We start from the raw sequence: 20,957 nt of genomic DNA, 5'->3' as shown, positions 1-20,957 counted from the left end.
CCAAGAGGCCAACACATAAGCTTAAATAAAAAACAGTGATACTAGCAAGAGCAGTATGCAGGTTTATCGTTTCTTTTAAGTTGCCTCAATTAATGTAGCCCATATCTGTACTATCACTCTGTCTCATGTCTGTCTCTCCATCTCTCTTTCTTTCGCTCTCTCTCTCTCTCTCTCTCTTTCAGTGCATGCTGGGAGTGGTTTGTAGTTGAGAGGCTGTGTGGAGGGCTCTGTCCTTACTTATTTTCTTGATTCTTTCCTTAGTCTTCTCTTCAAATGTTTATTTTCTATGGTGTAAGTTCAACGCACTGTTAGTTTAGCGGTACCCACAGTTTTTTTTCAAAGTTAGGGAACAGGAAGAGGACAGAGTTTTAGTTTCCTGTGGATTTGAATGGTGTGGTATGCGCGATGGCTTCGCAGCCTAAAGCGGAGGAAACACTGTCGTTACGTCGTGGATTCAGGTGTGTCCTGATATGGTGGAGGAGGTTCAGCTCGCGGTCTGCGAACAGGCAGGAGCTGAATTCATACATTCCGCATCCAGAATGAACAAAGATGTGGTTGTGTTCATGAAAATAGTAAATTTGGTAGGTAGTGCCAATTTCTCCTCTTTCGACTAGGGTGGTAGTTGCAAATCTGCTTCCATTTATTATGGCTGATCAAATCCGGAAAGAGCTGAGTCGGTTTTGTAAGTTTGCTAGCGGTTTTTGTGTACTGTCAGCAGGTTTTCAGGCAGACGCAATTAAGCATGTTGTTTCATTCCGGAGGCAAGTATTCATGTTTCTGAATAACAATGAACAACAGTTAAATGTGCATTTTTAAAGTGGGGCATGGGGAGGAGCTCTACGTGGGGTTTCCTAGCACAGTGTGTGGGGATTTGCCAGTGTTTTGAGTGTGGGGATTTTGGGCATAAAGGTACATAAAGGCTGTAGACAAGGTGAGGGCACAAGCGCCAGTGGGGGAAATCAAGGTCAACGTGCAGGTGAAGCTGGGTCTAGTCAGGCTATAGATGGTGGTGTAGATGAAGCTGGGTCTAGTCAGGCTATAGATGGTGGTGTAGATGAGGCTGGGTCTAGTCAGGCTATGGATGGTGGTGTAGATGAGGCTGGGTCTAGTCAGGCTATGGATGGTGGTGTAGATGAAGCTGGGTCTAGTCAGGCTATAGATGGTGGTGTAGATGAGGCTGGGTCTAGTCAGGCTATAGATGGTGGTGTAGATGAGGCTGGGTCTAGTCAGGCTATGGATGGTGGTGTAGATGAGGCTGGATCTAGTCAGGCTATGGATGGTGGTGTAGATGAAGCTGGGTCTAGTCAGGCTATGGATGGTGGTGTAGATGAGGCTGGGTCTAGTCAGGCTATGGATGGGGGTGTAGATGAAGCTGGGTTTAGTCAGGCTATGGATGGTGGTGTAGATGAGGCTGGGCCTAGTCAGGTTCTGCTAGTGGATGAGGAGAGTATAGTGGGGAAGGGCAAGCAACTAGGGGTGGTGGAGGAGGGTGTCAGGTGGAAGAGGAAAAAGAGGGAGAAGAAAGGAGGTGGGAGGGGAGAGACTGGTGTGGTCAAAGGCACTAAGGAACCTTTGCCTGGTGCTGGGGGGGAGGTCCCGACTAGAGAGAAAGGGCAGGTGGTCAGAATGGGAGATGCAGATGAGGAGGTCGAAGGTGAGTCTGAGGAATAGGACAATGAGGAGGCTTTCTTTTCAGGCTCTTCCCCAATGGGTCCAGAGCTGACAGCCTGTCAGGCAGAGGTGTCAAAGTACACGATGAGGGAACTGTCAAGGTTCCTGAATGAGACTGAAGGAAAAAAGGTTAATCTTGAAGCTTTTTTTGAGAGTTTGTAAGGTCAGTACAACACGCAATGAAAAATGAGGGGCATGGTATCCTCTTACCAAGGAAACGTTTTAGGTTGAGGAAGTGGGTCACAACCGTGCGTAAGGGTCGACCTTCAGATGCTGTTTAGATTAATTGTTTTTTTTCTGGCACTGGGGCTTTTTGAGCTTTGTTATTGGTCTCTTTCATTGCGGGCCTTTCTCCCACTTATGGAGACTCTTCGGGTAGGCTCACTTAATATAAATGGTGCCAGAGATGCAGGAAAGAGGAGTGTGTTGGGTGAACATGTAAAACCCCAAAAAGTACAGGTGTTGTGTCTGCAGAAGACTCATAATGATGCGATGAATGAAGTCAATTGGGGGCTCTGGTGGAAAAGGGTAAGTGTGCTGAGTTGTGGAACAAATGTTAGTGCAGGGGTGGCAGTCCTTTTTGCACCGGGTATGGTGGTAAGAATTTGCTCCGTAAAAAGGAGGTGTGTAGGGGTAGACTGCTTGTAGTTAAAGCAGACATTAACAACAAAGGTTTTGTCCTTATAAATATGTATTCACCTAACACAGGGAGAGAGGGCGGGGGGGGGGGGGGGTGTCTTAGACAGGAAATCTCACAGGTAGCGCCTGAGGAGACGCTGGTGGTAGGCGTGGACTGGAACTGTATGATGGATTTTAGGAAAGATAGAAATGGGGAGGAGTCTCATTCAGGCTCAGTGTGGTGTTTAGAGACATCATTAAAAACATCTACAGGATCGGTGTCCTTCTCGTGGGACTGTTGAGCTAACGTAGGCTAATGTGAGTAGCATGAGGTTGTAAGAAACAAACAAAAAAATCTTAGAACATAGACATATCTGATGTGGGCAGAAAGCTTAAATTCTTGTTAATCTAACTGCACTGTCCAATTTACAGTAGCTATTACAGTGAAATAATACCATGCTATTGTTTGAGGAGAATGCACAATTATGAACTTCAAAATGTATTAATAAATAATTTGGGCGCATTTGGGCAGTCTTGATACAACGTTTTGAACAGATATGCAATGGTTCATTAGATCAGTCTAAAACTTTGCACATACACTGCTGCCATCTAGTGGCCAAAGTCTAAATTGCGCCTGGTCTGGAATAACACATTATGGCTTTTCTCTTGCATTTCAAAGATGATGGTACAAAAAACCCTCATGTTTTTTCTTTGTATTATCTTTTACCAGATCTAATGTGTCATATTCTCCTACATTCATTTCACATTTCCACAAACGTCAAAGTGTTTCCTTTCAAATGGTATCAATAATATGCATATCCTTGCTTCTGGTCCTGAGCTACAGGCAGTTAGATTTGGGTATGTCATATTAGGTGAAAATTGAAAAAAAAGGGTCAGAATCTTTAGAGGTTGCAGTTTGACCTAGTGGATGTTTGGAGAACTAAACATCCCAACACATGACAGTATACACGGGTGAAGGTCTTTGGGGCTAGGGTGAGTGCAGCCTGACTAGAGCTGTTTTACATGTCCAGGAATCAGAGCAATAGGCTGTTGGGCGCTACCATTCTCCCGGTGGGTTTTATGGATCGCCACATAAACATGGCTTGGCTGTCTATTTCACCAGGGCCTCGGCAGGAATCCAATTGGAAGTTTAATGTAAATCTCTTACAAGATGCCACGTTTTTTTTGCTCAGGTTTCCAGACTTTTTGGGAAAGGTGGGGGCAGCAAAGAGTATGAGTCTTTGAGTCAATGGTCGGATGTGAAAAAAGTCCAAATTCTGCTTTTCTGTTAACAGTATACAGCTCTCTCATCCTCAGAGGCTAGGAGAGTATTGGGGGAACTCGAGCGTAGTATCAGTGAAGTGGAGGTAGAGCTGGTGGGGCAAGGCAATGTAGGCCTCCAAGGCTAATTTGGCTGAATTACGTAGGGACCTGGGCAGTTTTTTACAGGCATATTGTGAACCGGGACACTCAATCACGGACAACTTGTTCTTAATCAGGGACATGTTGGACTTGTCGAAAGTTTCTAATGTGAACTTTGGACTGGTCTCTTTAGATCAAGAGAAGGATTTTGATAGAGTGGACCATGAGTATCTGTTCAATGTGATGTCTGTGTTTGGGGAAAGGTTTTTGGCTTGTGTGAAGATGTTGTATGCTGGGGCATCATGTATGGTCAAGGTGGGAGGGGGGCTCAGTAGGCCGGTCTGGATGAGGCGGGGCATTAGACAAGGATGCCCTCTATCGGGCCAGTGCCGCTGACGTTTCTGGGATGGTCAGTGATGGGCAGGATATGCAGGCACTAGAGACTAGTCTGAAGGTGTACGAGAGAGCTTCTTCAGCTAAGATGAACTGGGGCAAGAACAAAGCCCCCGCTACAACCCTCCCCCCACCAGTTTGCAACACATGATGGATTTTTTTCTGGTTGGGTCATCACTGGCTGAGGGAGGCAGTGTTGTACATGTCCGTCCACAAAGGAGATAGCAGATATTTTACCTATGTCAAATATTGTGATTCATTGGGCTGCAGAATGTTACAACATGTCTGCTAATTAATTGATATAAATGTTGAAAAGGTTTGGATTCAAACTGCAGCCTTGTCTCACACCTCGACATTGCAAAAATAATAATGTTCTTTGGTTTTTTATTGCACACATGTTTTCTGTGTACATACATTTGATTAAGTCATACACTTTACCGCCAAGCCCACTTTGGAGAATTTTGAAGAATAGACCTTCGTGCCAAATAGAATCAAATGCTTTTTTATAGTCAATATTGTAAGCAAAGAGTGTACGGTGTATATATGGAAAGTAGCGCAATTTTTTATTTGACCTTTATTTAACTAGGCAAGTCAGTTAAGAACAAATTCTTATTTTCAATGACTGCCTAGGAACAGTGGGTTAACTGCTTGTTCAGGGGCAGAATGACAGATTAGTACCTTGTCAGCTCAAGGGTTTGAACTTGCAACCTTCTGGTTACTAGTCCAAAGCTCTAACCACTAGGCCCCACTAGGCTACCCTGCTGCGATGGTTGGGGAGAAAGTCAATCTGACATTTACTTATTACATTTTTTCTTGAAGAAAGGTTTTAATTCATAACTTCAAAATGCTACAGAAAATCTTTCCCAAGTTGCTGTTTATGCAAATTCCTGTGTAATTATCGAGGTCTGATTTGTCTCCACTTTTGTGGACAGGGGAGATGAGCCTCTGGTTTCAGAAATCAGGGAAGCAGCAAGAAGTTAGTACCATGTTGAACAATTTAAGCACAGCATTTTGCAACTTACATATGCTGTTTTTCAGCATTTAATTTCTGATGTTATTTTGACAACAGGCCTTCTTTGGTTTTATAGATTTTAGCTTTTCATTTAGTTATTGTTGGGTTATTGAGTAATCTAATGGATTTTGGTTGTTTTTAAATGACTGATTGAAGGATGTTAAACTTTGCTCAAATGTCTAATTGGGTATGCTGTAAGTCTTTTTGTGGGATGTTTTTGTATAGATTATCAAAATAGGTTTTCCAAATTCATTAATCTTGTATGGCTAATTCTTGTAGCTTTGTTCTGCTTAAATTGTTACACATGTCCCACAACTGATGTTGTTCAATTGCGTTTTCAATTTCAACAAGTGTCTTGCTGTTATAATTCAATGTTTTGCATTTCAGTGTATGTTTATACTGTTTCAGAGTTTCAAACTATTCCTAGCTGAGCTCTGGGTTGTTTTGTTACTTATGTTTTTCATTTGACATTTGTTTTAGATTGTTTTACATTCGTTATCAAAATGTTTTTTGCTTCTAATGTTTTCTTTGGTTTTCTCTCTCTCTCTCCATCTATCTCGCTCTCTTTCTCTCTCTCTCTCCCTCTTCCTCTGTCTCTCCACCTCTCTTTCTCTCTCCCCCCATCTCTCTATCTCCGTCTCCTAGGTGAATGATGCTATTGGTATGGAGTGGCCATGGATGTATTTTCTGACTCTCATCTTGGTTGGCTCCTTCTTTGTGCTCAACCTGGTCCTGGGCGTGCTCAGTGGGTAAGTGGAGACACACACACACCATAAACACATCACCTAGTATGTCTCTTTTTCTCCTCCATTTCTCTCATTTTTATATTTTCTCTATCTCTCTTTTACCTCCGTCAGTGAATTCACTAAGGAGCGAGAGAAAGGCAAGGCGCGCGGAGAGTACACAGAGATGAGGGAGACCCAGCAGCTGGATGAGGATGTGAAGGGCTACATGGAGTGGATCACACAGGCCGAAGTCATGGACGCCGACGGGGAGGGACAGGGTACTTATAGCTTCCTAACCCAATCACCAACACACAACAGGATCAATTAGAATAGAATAGAAGAGTACAATAGGAGTCAGCCCTTACCAAACCCCATGCAGTAACAACAGTGTATCTTGTCCCAAGGCCTGCTACCCCTGGAAGATGGAGAATCTGAGGCAGGGAGTCTAAAGGACATGGACACAATGCAAAAAATCATGTACTACTAGTAAGTACACCAACACCTGCCTCTGACTGGGACAACACTCAGGTGTCTTAATGAAAGGAAAACAGACCTCATGAGTCTGACACATCTCCTAACATGACATCTCTTCATCTCCTCCTCTCCCTTATCTCTCACTGTTCAGCAAGCTTGCTCGTAAATGGAACATTTTCTTCCGGCGTAAGTGTCTTGTGTATGTGAAATCCCGTATGTTCTACTGGTGGGTGATCTTTCTGGTGTTTCTGAACACGCTGGCCATCGCTACTGAACACCACAAGCAGTCCCAGCAACTCACTGAGTGGCAAGGTCAGTATCTACACATATCTATAACATATCTGCACACATTTTTTTATTTGATATTTTACCTTTATTTAACGAGGCAAGTCAGTTATAACAAATTCTTAATTTCAATGACGGCATAGGAACAGTGGGTTAACTGCCTTGTTTAGGGACAGAACGACAGATTTTTATCTTGTCAGCTCAGGGATTTGATCTTGCAACCTTTCGGTTACTAGTCCAACTCTCTAAACAGTAGGTTACCTGCCGCCCCACACAAATCTATAGCGTGCCAACACATACAGTGCCTTGCGAAAGTATTCGGCCCCTTGAACTTTGCGACCTTTTGCCACATTTCAGGCTTCAAACATAAAGATATAAAACTGTATTTTTTTGTGAAGAATCAACAACAAGTGGGACACAATCATGAAGTGGAACGACATTTATTGGATATTTCAAACTTTTTTAACAAATCAAAAACTGAAAAATTGGGCGTGCAAAATTATTCAGCCCCTTTACTTTCAGTGCAGCAAACTCTCTCCAGAAGTTCAGTGAGGATCTCTGAATGATCCAATGTTGACCTAAATGACTAATGATGATAAATACAATCCACCTGTGTGTAATAAAGTCTCCGTATAAATGCACCTGCACTGTGATAGTCTCAGAGGTCCGTTAAAAGCGCAGAGAGCATCATGAAGAACAAGGAACACACCAGGCAGGTCCGAGATACTGTTGTGAAGAAGTTTAAAGCCGGATTTGGATACAAAAAGATTTCCCAAGCTTTAAACATCCCAAGGAGCACTGTGCAAGCGATAATATTGAAATGGAAGGAGTATCAGACCACTGCAAATCTACCAAGACCTGGCCGTCCCTCTAAACTTTCAGCTCATACAAGGAGAAGACTGATCAGAGATGCAGCCAAGAGGCCCATGATCACTCTGGATGAACTGCAGAGATCTACAGCTAAGGTGGGAGACTCTGTCCATAGGACAACAATCAGTCGTATATTGCACAAATCTGGCCTTTATGGAAGAGTGGCAAGAAGAAAGCCATTTCTTAAAGATATCCATAAAAAGTGTCGTTTAAAGTTTGCCACAAGCCACCTGGGAGACACACCAAACATGTGGAAGAAGGTGCTCTGGTCAGATGAAACCAAAATTAAACTTTTTGGCAACAATGCAAAACGTTATGTTTGGCGTAAAAGCAACACAGCTGAACACACCATCCCCACTGTCAAACATGGTGGTGGCAGCATCATGGTTTGGGCCTGCTTTTCTTCAGCAGGGACAGGGAAGATGGTTAAAATTGATGGGAAGATGGATGGAGCCAAATACAGGACCATTCTGGAAGAAAACCTGATGGAGTCTGCAAAAGACCTGAGACTGGGACGGAGATTTGTCTTCCAACAAGACAGTGATCCAAAACATAAAGCAAAATCTACAATGGAATGGTTCAAAAATAAACATATCCAGGTGTTAGAATGGCCAAGTCAAAGTCCAGATCTGAATCCAATCGAGAATCTGTGGAAAGAACTGAAAACTGCTGTTCACAAATGCTCTCCATCCAACCTCACTGAGTTCGAGCTGTTTTGCAAGGAGGAATGGGAAAAAATGTCAGTCTCTCGATGTGCAAAACTGATAGAGACATACCCCAAGCGACTTACAGCTGTAATCGCAGCAAAAGGTGGCGCTACAAAGTATTAACTTAAGGGGGCTGAATAATTTTGCACGCCCAATTTTTCAGTTTTTGATTTGTTAAAAAAGTTTGAAATATCCAATAAATGTCATTCCACTTCATGATTGTGTCCCACTTGTTGTTGATTCTTCACAAAAAGTTTTATATCTTTATGTTTGAAGCCTGAAATGTGGCAAAAGGTCGCAAAGTTCAAGGGGGCCGAATACTTTCGCAAGGCACTGTATCTACATCTACACATATCTATAGAATAAACTCACGAGTGGCAAGGTCAGTATCTACACAAATCTATAATATATCTATCAAATAAACTAACAGGTGGCAAGGTCACTATCTACAGATATCTATAGCATATCTACACATATCTACAGTCTGTATATAGAATAAACATGTAACTGAGTTAGGAGTGTGCCATAAGCTTACTCTACAACTAGCTTAAAATGTCGCCAATGTAGCTAGCGAATTGGATCCTTTTCTATAGCTCAATTGCTTGGTATGTTGTCAAGGAAGGCGGTCCCGGGTGTTTGCGATTAGAGGATCACTAGTTCAAGCCTGGTACGGGACAGGGACATTGGAGGAAGCAATACTGTTAGCGTCACATTAGCCTCACCAAATTGTATTAGTCACATTCGCCAAATACAACAGTTGTAGTAGACCTTACAGTGAAATGCTTACTTACGAGCCCCTAACCAACAGTGCAGTTTTAAAAAATACGGATACGAATAAGAAATAAAAGTAACAAGTAATTAAAGAGCAGCAGTAAAATAACAATAGCGAGACAATATACAGGGGGGTACCGGTACAGAGTCAATGTGTGGGGGCACCGGTTAGTTGAGGTAACATGCACATATAGGTAGAGTTATTAAAGTGACTATGCATAGATGACAACAACAGAGAGTAGCAGCTGTGTAAAAGGCCTTCCTCTGACACTGCCTGGTATAGAGGTCCTTGATGGCAGGAAGCTTGGCCCCAGTGATGTCCTGGGCTGTTTGCACTACACTCTGTAGTGCCTTGCGGTCGGAGTGCGAGCAGTTGCCATACCAGGCAGTGATGCAACCAGTCAGCATGCTCTCGATGGTGCAGCTGTAGAACCATTTGAGGAGCTGAAGACCCATGCCAAATATTTTAGGTTTTGTCGTGCCCTCTTCACAACTGTCTTGGTGTGCTTGGACCATGTTAGTTTGTTGGTGATGTGGACACCAAGGAACTTGAAGCTCTCAACCTGCTCCACAACCTGCTCCACCGTCAATGAGAATGGGGGTGTGCTCGGTTCTCTTTTTCCTGTAGTCCACAATCATCTCCTTTGTCTTGATCACATTGAGGGAGAGGTTGTTGTCCTGGCACCACACGGCCAGGTCTCTGACCTCCTCCCTATAGGCTGTCTCATTGTTGTCAGTGATCAGGCCTACCACTGTTGTGTCATCGGCAAACTTAATGGAGTCGTGCTTGGCCGTGCAGTCATGAGTGAAAAGGGAGTACAGGAGGTGACTGAGCACACACCCCTGAGGGGCCCCTGTGTTGAGGATCAGCGTGGCGGATGTGTTGTTACCTGCCCTTACACCTGGAGGCGGCCCGTCAGGAAGTCCAGAATCCAGTTGCAGAGGGAGGTGTTTAGTCCCAGGGTCCTTAGCTTATTGATGAGCTTTGAGGGCACTATGGTGTTGAACGCTGAGCTGTAGTCAATGAATAGCATTCTCACATAGCTGCTCCTTTTGTCCAGGTGAGAAAGGACAGTGTGGAGTGCAATAGAGATTGCATCATCTGTGGATCTGTTGGGGCAGTATGCAAATTGGAGTAGGTCTAGGGTTTCTGGGAAAAAGGTGTTGATGTAAGCCATGACCAGCCTTTCGAAGCACTTAATGGCTACAGATGTGAGTGCTATGGGTCGGTAGTCGTTTAGGCAGGTTACCTTAGTGTTCTTGGGCACAGGCACTATGTTGGTCTGCTTAAAACATGTTGGTATTACAGACTTGGACAGGGAGAGGTTGAAAATGTCAGTGAAGACACTTGCTAGGTGGTCAGCGCATGCTCGCAGGTAATCCATGGTAATCCATCTGGCCCTGCGGCCTTGTGAATGTTGACCTGTTTAAAGGTCTTACTCACATCGGCTGTGAAGTCATCCAGAACAGCTGGTGCTCTCATGCATGTTTCAGTGTTATTTGCCTTGAAGCGAGCATAGAAGTAGTTTAGCTCGTCTGGTAGGCTCGTGTCACTGGGCAGCTCCGGGTGTGCTTCTCTTTGTAGTCTGTAATGGTTTGCAAGTCCTGCCACATCCGACGAGCGTCAGAGCCGGTGTAGTACGATTCGATCTTAGTCCTGTATTGACGCTTTGCCTGTTTGATGGTTCATCGGAGGGCATAGCGGGATTTGTTATAAGCTTCCGGGTTAGAGTCCCGCTCCATAAAGATGGCAGCTCTAGCCTTTAGCTTATTGCGGATGTTGCCTGTAATCCATGGCTTCTGGTTGGGGTATGTACGTACGGTCACTGTGGGGACGACTACATCGATGCACTTATTGATGAAGCCAATGACTGATGTGGTGTGTGGTGTACTCCTCAATGCCATCGGAGGAATCCCAGAACATATTCCAGTCTGTGCTAACAAAACAGTCCTGTAGCTTAGCATCTGCTTCATCTGACCACTTTTTTATTGATATGGTCACTGGTGCTTCCTGCATTCATTTTTGCTTGTAAGCAGGAATCAGGAGGTTAGATTTATGGTCAGATTTTCCTAATGGAGGGCGAGGGAGAGCTTTGTATGCGTCTCTGTGTGTGGAGTAAAGGTATTCCAGAGTTTTTTCCTCTGGTTGCACATTTAACATGCTGATAGAAATTTTGTAAAACGAATTTAAGTTTCCCTGCGTAGAACCGCCGCCTCTGGGTGAGAGTTTTCTTGTTTGCTTATGGCGGAATACAGTTCAGTCAATACTGTCTTGGTGCCAGCCTCTGACTGAGGTGGTATGTAAGCAGCTACGAAAAATACAGTGTGGTCATGTTTATCATGAGATACTCTACCTCAGGTGAGCAGTAGCTCGAGACTTCCTTAGATATCGTACACCAGCAGTTATTTACAAAAATACATATTCCTCCGCACCTTGTCTTAACAGATGCCACTGTTCTATCCCGCCGGTGCAGTGTATAACCAGCCAGCTGTGTGGTGATAGTGTCATCATTCAGCCACGAAAGCCGTGAAGCATAAGATATTACAGTTTTGAATGTCCCATTGGTAGATTAATCTTCCGCGTAGGTCATCTATTTTATTGTCCAAAGACTGCATGTTTGCTAGAAGAATGGAAGAAAGTGGGGGTTTATTCGATCGCCTACAAATTCTCAGACGCAAATCACTCAGTTGGGGGCATGTAAAATGTCTGCCTTCTTCTCCGGCGTCATCTTATGGTTGAGCTTCCCTGAGAGGCCTCACCTTTGATATGAAAGCCTGTGAAAGTTCTTGTCAGAAAAAGGTTAAAAGAAGGTGGAGTGTATTCAAGCCGTTTGCCCCTCCCCACAATTGGAATAACCACCTTCAAAACAGAGGTGGAGATTCCAAACCGAAAGCCAATCATTTTCACTTGTGCCCATGTGGGGTAGTGTCATTACAACCAAATTATATATTATTTGTGAAAAATCTACATCTACTGACAACCAATCAGCCTGCAGCAACTGGCAATAGCGCTCCACTCATACCTACTATTCCTTTATCAACTTCCCTCTGGAGAACAACGTAAGCGAGACCTGGAAGCCGAGGCTAGCATCACACTGAAGTTGGTTTCATATACACAGCATCTAACGTGTGTTGTTGTCTCTGACATGGCTAACACATTCAGTAATTCTCTTTATCTCTCTCTCTCCCTGCCTCTTCTTCTCTCTCCCTGCCTCTTCTTCTCTCTCCCTGCCTCTCCTTCTCTCTCCCTGTCTCTCCTTCTTTCTCCCTGCCTCTTCTCCTCTCTCACTGCCTCTCCTTCTCTCTCCCTGCCTCTTCTTCTCTCTCCCTGCCTCTCCTTCTCTCTCCCTGCCTCTCCTTCTCTCTCCCTGCCTCTTCTTCTCTCTCCCTGCCACTCCTCTCTCCCTGCCTCTTCTTCTCTCTCCCTGCCTCTCCTTCTCTCTCCCTGCCTCTTCTTCTCTCTCCCTGCCTCTCCTTCTCTCTCACTGCCTCTCCTTCTCTCTCCCTGCCTCTTCTCCTTTCTCCCTGCCACTTCTCCTGTCTCCCTGCCTCTCCTTCTCTCTCCCTGCCTCTCCTTCTCTCTCCCTGCCTCTCCTTCTCTCTCCCTGCCTCTTCTCCTCTCTCCCTGCCTCTCCTTCTCTCTCCCTGCCTCTTCTTCTCTCTCCCTGCCTCTCCTTCTCTCTCCCTGCCTCTTCTTCTCTCTCCCTGCCTCTCCTTCTCTCTCACTGCCTCTCCTTCTCTCTCCCTGCCTCTTCTCCTCTCTCACTGCCTCTCCTTCTCTCTCCCTGTCTCTTCTCCTTTCTCCCTGCCACTTCTCCTCTCTCCCTGCCTCTTCTTCTCTCTCACTGCCTCTCCTTCTCTCTCCCTGCCTCTTCTCCTCTCTCACTGCCTCTCCTTCTCTCTCCCTGCCTCTCCTTCTCTCTCACTGCCTCTCCTTCTCTCTCCCTGCCTCTCCTTCTCTCTCCCTGCCTCTTCTTCTCTCTCCCTGCCTCTCCTTCTCTCTCCCTGCCTCTCCTTCTCTCTCCCTGCCTCTCCTTCTCTCTCCCTGCCTCTCCTTCTCTCTCCCTGCCTCTTCTCCTCTCTCACTGTCTCTCCTTCTCTCTCCCTGCCTCTCCTTCTCTCTCCCTGCCTCTCCTTCTCTCTCCCTGCCTCTCCTTCTCTCTCCCCCTCCCAGACACTGCCAACAAGGTTCTGCTGTCTCTGTTTGCCATTGAGATGATAATAAAGATGTATGCTCTGGGCCTCCAGCAATACTTCATGTCTCTGTTCAACCGCTTCGACTGCTTCGTGGTCTCCACCGGCATTCTGGAACTCATCCTGGTCCGCATGGACGTCATGACCGTCATGGGCATCTCTGTGCTGCGCTGCATACGACTGCTAAGGCTGCTCAAAGTCACCAAGTAAGACTTTTACAATAGGCTGCATTAGGATTGCAGGTGTGTTAGTGATGGACTGGACCAAAATCCTGCACACACCATGGCTCTCCATATTGGTCCAGTTAATTTATTGATACGTTGATTGATTGTGTCTTACATCCTCATCCCCCAGAGGGCAATAGCTAATCAGGAAGTAGGTAACACTCCCCCCCTCCTCTCTCTCTCTCTCTCTCTCTCTTTTTCTCTGTGTGTGTGTGTGTCAGGTACTGGACATCTCTCAGTAACCTGGTGGTATCCCTGCTGAACTCCACAAAGTCCATTGCCTGCCTGCTCCTCCTCCTCTTCCTCTTCATCGTCATCTTCTCTCTGCTGGGCATGCAGGTGTTCGGGGGAAAATTCAACTTCCCCAACCAGTCCAAACCCCGCAGCACCTTTGACAGCTTCCCCCAGGCCCTCATCAGTGTCTTCCAGGTAGGGAGGAATACACAACCAATCATCATTATAACACAATTAGCACACAATGTGGGAAAGATGATATGACCATGAAGCTGTATGATATGTAGATGTTGGACATTAGAGCTTGCTTTTTGTTTGATTCCCTCTGGAAAAGGCTAATAATTTCCCTCTCTCTCTCTCTCTCTCTCTCTCTCTCTCTCTCTCTCTCTCTCTCTCTCTCTCTCTCTCTCTCTCTCTCACTCTGTCTCTCTGATAGATCCTGACGGGGGAGGACTGGAACGCTGTGATGTATGATGGCATCATGGCGCATGGCGGTCCCACAATGCCCGGGATCCTCGTCAGCATCTACTTCATCATCCTCTTTGTCTGCGGAAACTGTATCCTCTCTGTGTGTGTGTGTGTATGTGTGTGTGTGTGTGTGTGTACGTGTGTGTGTGTGTGTGTGTGTGTGTGTGTGTGTGTGCTGTGTGTCTGTGTTGAGTCTGCACACATGAATTGCTAGTCTAAACTAAAACCAACCAAACTCAGTCCAACCCCTCTATCAGACAGAAATCTGACGGTCCTACTGTCCTTGGGTAAATAAGTGTCTCTCTTACATTGCCGACCGTAATTACCTTTGACCCTTAGCCCTCAGACATCCTGCTGAATGTGTTCCTGGCCATCGCCGTGGACAACCTGGCGGAGGCCGAGAGTCTGACCATGGCCCAGAAGGAGAAGTCTGAGGAGAAGAAACGCAAGAAGCTGCTCAGGGCTAACATGCCTGACAAGGCAACAGAGGAGAAGGCACTCCTGGCCAAGAAGTTGGCAGCAGAGAGGGCTAAAATAGAGGGCATCCCTACTACAGCCAAGGTCAGGGCCCATGCGATCATAATATAATGATTATTATAAGGACATGGAGAACCTGATCCTAGATCAGAGCTCCTACTCTGAGATGCTTTATGAAAACAGGCCCAGATATTTCACACTGTCAACTATTGTCCACAGACAGACCTGCCCCACAGTGGACATCCGTGTAGCCGGTGGGATACAACCCATGCTCCCTCTAATAAAAATGTTGTTTATGTCACAGCTGAAAGTAGACGAGTTTGAGTCCAACGTGAATGAGATCAAGGACCCCTTCCCCCCTGCTGACTTCCCTGGTATATCCCACTATCTCACACACCTCTGGGCACATCCATGCAATGGAATCTGGATCTAACAGAATTCAGAATTTAGAATGTGTCACGTTCTTCTGTTCTTTCTGTCGTCCAGGCGATGATGAGGAGGAAGAGCCTGATATCCCTGACGCCCCGAGGCCCCGACCAATGGCAGACCTGCAGCTGAAGGAGGAGGTGGTACCGATTCCAGAGGCCAGCTCCTTCTACATCTTCAGCCCTGAGAACAAGTAATGATCATGATGTTGATGATGATGGTGATGATGATTATGATGATGGTGATGGGGATGATGTTGATGATGTTGATGATGATGATGATGATGGTGATGATGTTGATGATGATGGTGATGATGTTGATGATGATGGTGATGATGATTATGTTGATGATGTTGATGGTGACGATGATTATGTTGTTGATGATGGTGATGATGATGATGGAGACGATGATGATGATGGTGATGATGGTGATGATGATGATGATTATGATGGTGATGGTGATGATGTTGATGATGATGGTGATGATGTTGATAGTGATGATGATGATGATGATGGTGATGATGGTGATGATGATGTTGATGTTGATGATGATGATTATGATGGTGATAGTGATGATGGTGATGATGATGGTGAATGAATTAGGATGGTGATGATGATGATGAATGAATTAGGATGGTGGTGATGATGATGATGAACGAATTAGGATGGTGGTGATGGTGATGATGACGATGACGACGATGATGATGATGATGATGATGAATGAATTAATTAGGATGATGATGATGGTGATCATGACGATGATGATGAATGAATTAGGATGGTGATGATGATGATGATGAATGAAATAGGATGGTGATGATGACGATGATGATGATGACGATGATGCATGAATTAGGATGAATGAAATAGGATGATGGTGATGATTACGACAATGATGAATGAATTAGGAGGGTGATTATGATGATGATGATGAATGAATTAGGATTGTGATGATGACAATGATGATGATGATGATGATGATGAATGAATTAGGATGTGATGATGATGATGAATGAATTAGAATGGTGATGATGATGATGAATGAATTAGGATGGTGATGATGACAATGATAATGATGATGATGATGAATGAATGAGGATGTGATGATGATGCTGAATGAATTAGGACGGTGATGATGGTGATGATGACGATGATGATGAATGAATGAATAAGGATGGTGATGATGATGATGGTGAATGAATTAGGATGGTGATGATGATGAATGAATTTGGATGGTGATGATGATGAATGAATTAGGATGGTGATGATGATGAATGAATTCGGATGGTGACGATGATGATGATGATGATGATGGTGATGATGAATGAATTAGGATGGTGATGATGAATGATGGTGAATGAATTAGGATGGTGATGATGATGAATGAATTAGGATGGTGATGATGATGATGATGATAGTGAATGAATTAGGATGGTGATGATGGTGATGATGATGACGGTGAATGAATTAGGATGGTGATGATGATGATGGTGAATGAATTAGGATGGTGATGATGATGAATGAATTAGGATGGTGATGATGATGATGATGATGATGATGATGACGATGACGATGATGATGATGGTGAATGAAATAGGATGGTGATGAGGATGATGAACGAATTAGGATGGTGATGATGATGATGATGATGACGATGATGATGATGGTGAATGAATTGGTATGTTGATGATGGTGATGAATGAATTAGGATGGTGATGATGATGATGATGAATGAATTAGGATGATGATGATGATGATGATGATGATGATGATGATGGAAAACAAATTAGGATGGTGATGATGGTGAGGATGACGATGATGATGATCATGAATTAATTAAGATGGTGATGATGATGAATGAAATGGGATGGTGATGATGATGATGATGATGGTGAATGAATTTGGATGGTGATGATGATGATGATGATGGTGAATGAATTTGGATAGTGATGATGGTGATGATGATGGTGCATGAAATAGGATGGTGATGATGATGATGATGATGGTGAATGAATTTGGATAGTGATGATGGTGATGATGATGGTGCATGAAATAGGATGGTGATGATGATGATGATGATGATGGTGAATGAATTTGGATGGTGATGATGGTGATGATGACAATGAGGATGATGAATGAATTAGGATGGTGATGATGATGATGAATGAATTAGGATGGATATGATGGTGATCATGACGATGATGATGATGAATGAATTAGGATGGTGATGATGATGATGATGAATGAAATAGGATGGTGATGATGATGATGATGATGATGATGAATGAATTAGGATGGTGATGATGACAATGATGATGATGATGACGATGAATGAATTAGGATGTGATGATGATGATGAATGAAATTGGATGGTGATGATGACAATGATGATGATGATGATGAATGAATGAGGATGGTGATGATGGTGATGATGATGATGATGAAGAATTAATTAGAATAGTGATGATGATGATGAATGAAATTGGATGGTGATGATGACAATGATGATGATGATGATGAATGAATGAGGATGGTGATGATGGTGATGATGATGAATGAATGAATCAGGATGATGATGATGATGAATGAATGAATTAGGATGGTGATGATGATGGTGAATGAATTAGGATGGTGATGATGATGAATGAATTTGGATGGTGATGATGGTTATGATGATGAATGAATGAATTAGGATGGTGATGATGACAATGATGATGATGATGATGATGAATGACTTAGGATGGTGGTGATGATGATGAATGAATTAGGATGGTGATGATGATGATGAATGAATTAGGATGATGATGATGATGATGGTGAATAATTAGGATTGTGATGATGATGATGACAATGATGATGATGATGATGATGATGAATGACTTAGGATGGTGGTGATGATGATGATGAATGAATTAGGATGATGATGATGATGATGAATGAATTAGGATGGTGATGATGATGGTGAATAATTAGGATTGTGATGATGATGAATGAATTAGGATGGTGATGATGATGATGATGATGAATGAATTAGGATGGTGATGATGATGATGAATGAATTAGGATGGTGATGATGATGATGGTGAATGAATTAGGATGGTGATGATGATGGTGAATAATTAGGATGGTGATGATGATGAATGAATTAGGATGGTGATGATGATCATGATGATAATGAATTAGGATGGTGATGATGATGGTGAATAATTAGGATGGTGATGATGATGAATGAATTAGGATGGTGATGATGATGATGATGAATGAATTAGTTTGGTGATGATGATGATGATGAATGAATTAGGATGGTGATGATGATGATGATGATAATTAAACAATTAGGATGGTGATCGTGATGATGATGATGAATGAATTAGGATGGTGATGATGATGATGATGATGATAATGAAACAATTAGGATGGTGATGATGAATTAGGATGGTGAAGATGATGATGAATGAATTAGGATGGTGATGATGATGATGATGATGATAATGAAACAATTAGGATGGTGATGATGAATTAGGATGGTGATGATGATGATGATGAATGTATTAGGATGGTGATGATGATGATGAAACAATTAGGATGGTGATGATGAATTAGGATGGTGATGATGATAATTAATGAATTAGGATGGGAATGATGATGATGATGATGAATGAATTAGGATGATGATGATGATGATGAATGTATTAGAATGGTGATGATGATGATGATGAATGTATTAGGATGGTGATGATGATGATGAATTAGGATGGTGAAGATGATGATGAATGAATTAGGATGGTGATGATGATGATAATGAATGAATTAGGATGGTGATAATGATGATGAATGAATTAGGATGATGATGATGATGATGATAATGAATGATTTAGGATGGGGATGATGATGATGATGATGATGATGATGATGATGATGAATGTATTAGAATGGTGATGATGATGATGAATTAATTAGGATGATGATGATGATGAATGAAATAGGATGGTGATGATGATGATGATGAATGAAATAGGATGGTGATGATGGTGATGAATGAATTAGGATGGTTGGTGATGATGATGATGAATGAATTAAGATGGTGATGATGATGATGGTGAATGAATTAGGATGGTGATGATGATGATGAATGAAATTGGATGGTGATGATGGTGATGATGATGATGATGAAGAATGAATTAGAATGGTGATGATGATGATGAATGAAATTGGATGGTGATGATGACAATGATGATGATGATGATGAATGAATGAGGATGGTGATGATGGTGATGATGATGAATGAATGAATCAGGATGATGATGATGATGAATGAATGAATTAGGATGGTGATGATGATGGTGAATGAATTAGGATGGTGATGATGATGAATGAATTTGGATGGTGATGATGATTGTGAATGAAATAGAATGGTGATGATGATGATGAATGAATTAGGATGGTGATGATGATGATGATGATGATGAATGAATTAGGATGGTGATGATGATGATGAATGAATTAGGATGGTGATGATGATGATGAATGAATTAGGATGGTGATGATGATGATGAATGAATTAGGATGATGATGATGATGATGGTGAATGAATTAGGATGGTGATGATGATGGTGAATAATTAGGATTGTGATGATGATGAATGAATTAGGATGGTGATGATGATGATGATGAATGAATTAGGATGATGATGATGATGATGATGATGATGATGATGAATGAATTAGGATGGTGATGATGATGATGAATGAATTAGGATGGTGATGATGATGATGGTGAATGAATTAGGATGGTGATGATGATGGTGAATAATTAGGATGGTGATGATGATGAATGAATTAGGATGGTGATGATGATGATGATGATGAATGAATTAGGATGGTGATGATGACGATGATGAATGAATTAGGATGATGATGATGATGATGATGATGATGATGAATGAATTAGGATGGTGATGATGATGATGAATGAATTAGGATGGTGATGATGATGATGGTGAAGGAATTAGGATGGTGATGATGATGATGAATGAATTAGGATGGTGATGATGATGATGATGAATGAATTAGTTTGGTGATGATGATGACGATGATGAATGAATTAGGATGGTGATGATGATGATGATGATAATGAAACAATTAGGATGGTGATAGTGATGATGATGATGAATGAATTAGGATGGTGATGATGATGATGATGATGATAATGAAACAATTAGGATGGTGATGATGAATTAGGATGGTGAAGATGATGATGATGAATGAATTAGGATGGTGATGATGATGATAATGAATGAATTAGGATGGGAATGATGATGATGATGATGAATGAATTAGGATGATGATGATGATGATGAATGTATTAGAATGGTGATGATGATGATGATGAATGTATTAGGATGGTGATGATGATGATGAATTAGGATGGTGAAGATGATGATGAATGAATTAGGATGGTGATGATGATGATAATGAATGAATTAGGATGGTGATAATGATGATGAATGAATTAGGATGATGATGATGATGATGATAATGAATGAATTAGGATGGGGATGATGATGATGATGATGATGATGAATGTATTAGAATGGTGATGATGATGATGAATGAATTAGGATGATGATGATGATGAATGAAATAGGATGGTGATGATGATGATGATGAATGAAATAGGATGGTGATGATGGTGATGAATGAATTAGGATGGTGGTGATGATGAATGAATTAAGATGGTGATGATGATGATGGTGAATGAATTAGGATGATGATGATGATGAATGGATTATGATGTTGGTGTTATGTGGTTATTTTGCCTCCTTATTTGACTGTCTGTTACTCAGTATAGAAGTCTGCAGCCTGTGATGTAAGCTGTGTCCCCCTCCAGGTTTCGTAAGCTGTGCCACCGCATCATCAACGCAACCACTTTCACCAACACCATCCTCCTCTTCATCCTCCTCAGCAGCATCTCCCTAGCCGCCGAGGACCCCATCGACCCCATGTCCTTCAGGAACCAGGTGCCCACAGATATGCCTGCTGTATCAT

At 42.8% G+C, this 20,957-nt stretch overlaps 1 protein-coding gene across 1 annotated transcript in view; it reads left to right on the top strand.

The window, feature by feature from the left end:
- Positions 1 to 20,957, top strand: part of LOC139413736 (dihydropyridine-sensitive L-type skeletal muscle calcium channel subunit alpha-1-like) — a 60,751-nt gene that overhangs the window by 11,138 nt on the left and 28,656 nt on the right. The window contains exons 7-17 of the mRNA XM_071161451.1: positions 5,702 to 5,805; positions 5,914 to 6,059; positions 6,186 to 6,267; positions 6,407 to 6,567; positions 13,063 to 13,288; positions 13,528 to 13,735; positions 13,977 to 14,097; positions 14,355 to 14,569; positions 14,790 to 14,859; positions 14,972 to 15,104; positions 20,800 to 20,929. Coding sequence (XP_071017552.1) covers positions 5,702 to 5,805; positions 5,914 to 6,059; positions 6,186 to 6,267; positions 6,407 to 6,567; positions 13,063 to 13,288; positions 13,528 to 13,735; positions 13,977 to 14,097; positions 14,355 to 14,569; positions 14,790 to 14,859; positions 14,972 to 15,104; positions 20,800 to 20,929 — 1,596 coding nt within the window. The remainder of the gene's footprint in view (positions 1 to 5,701; positions 5,806 to 5,913; positions 6,060 to 6,185; positions 6,268 to 6,406; positions 6,568 to 13,062; positions 13,289 to 13,527; positions 13,736 to 13,976; positions 14,098 to 14,354; positions 14,570 to 14,789; positions 14,860 to 14,971; positions 15,105 to 20,799; positions 20,930 to 20,957) is intronic.

This window comes from Oncorhynchus clarkii, chromosome 7 (assembly GCF_045791955.1).
Source record: "Oncorhynchus clarkii lewisi isolate Uvic-CL-2024 chromosome 7, UVic_Ocla_1.0, whole genome shotgun sequence".
NCBI lineage: Eukaryota > Metazoa > Chordata > Actinopteri > Salmoniformes > Salmonidae > Oncorhynchus > Oncorhynchus clarkii.
This window is presented reverse-complemented; position numbering and strand designations above follow the sequence as displayed.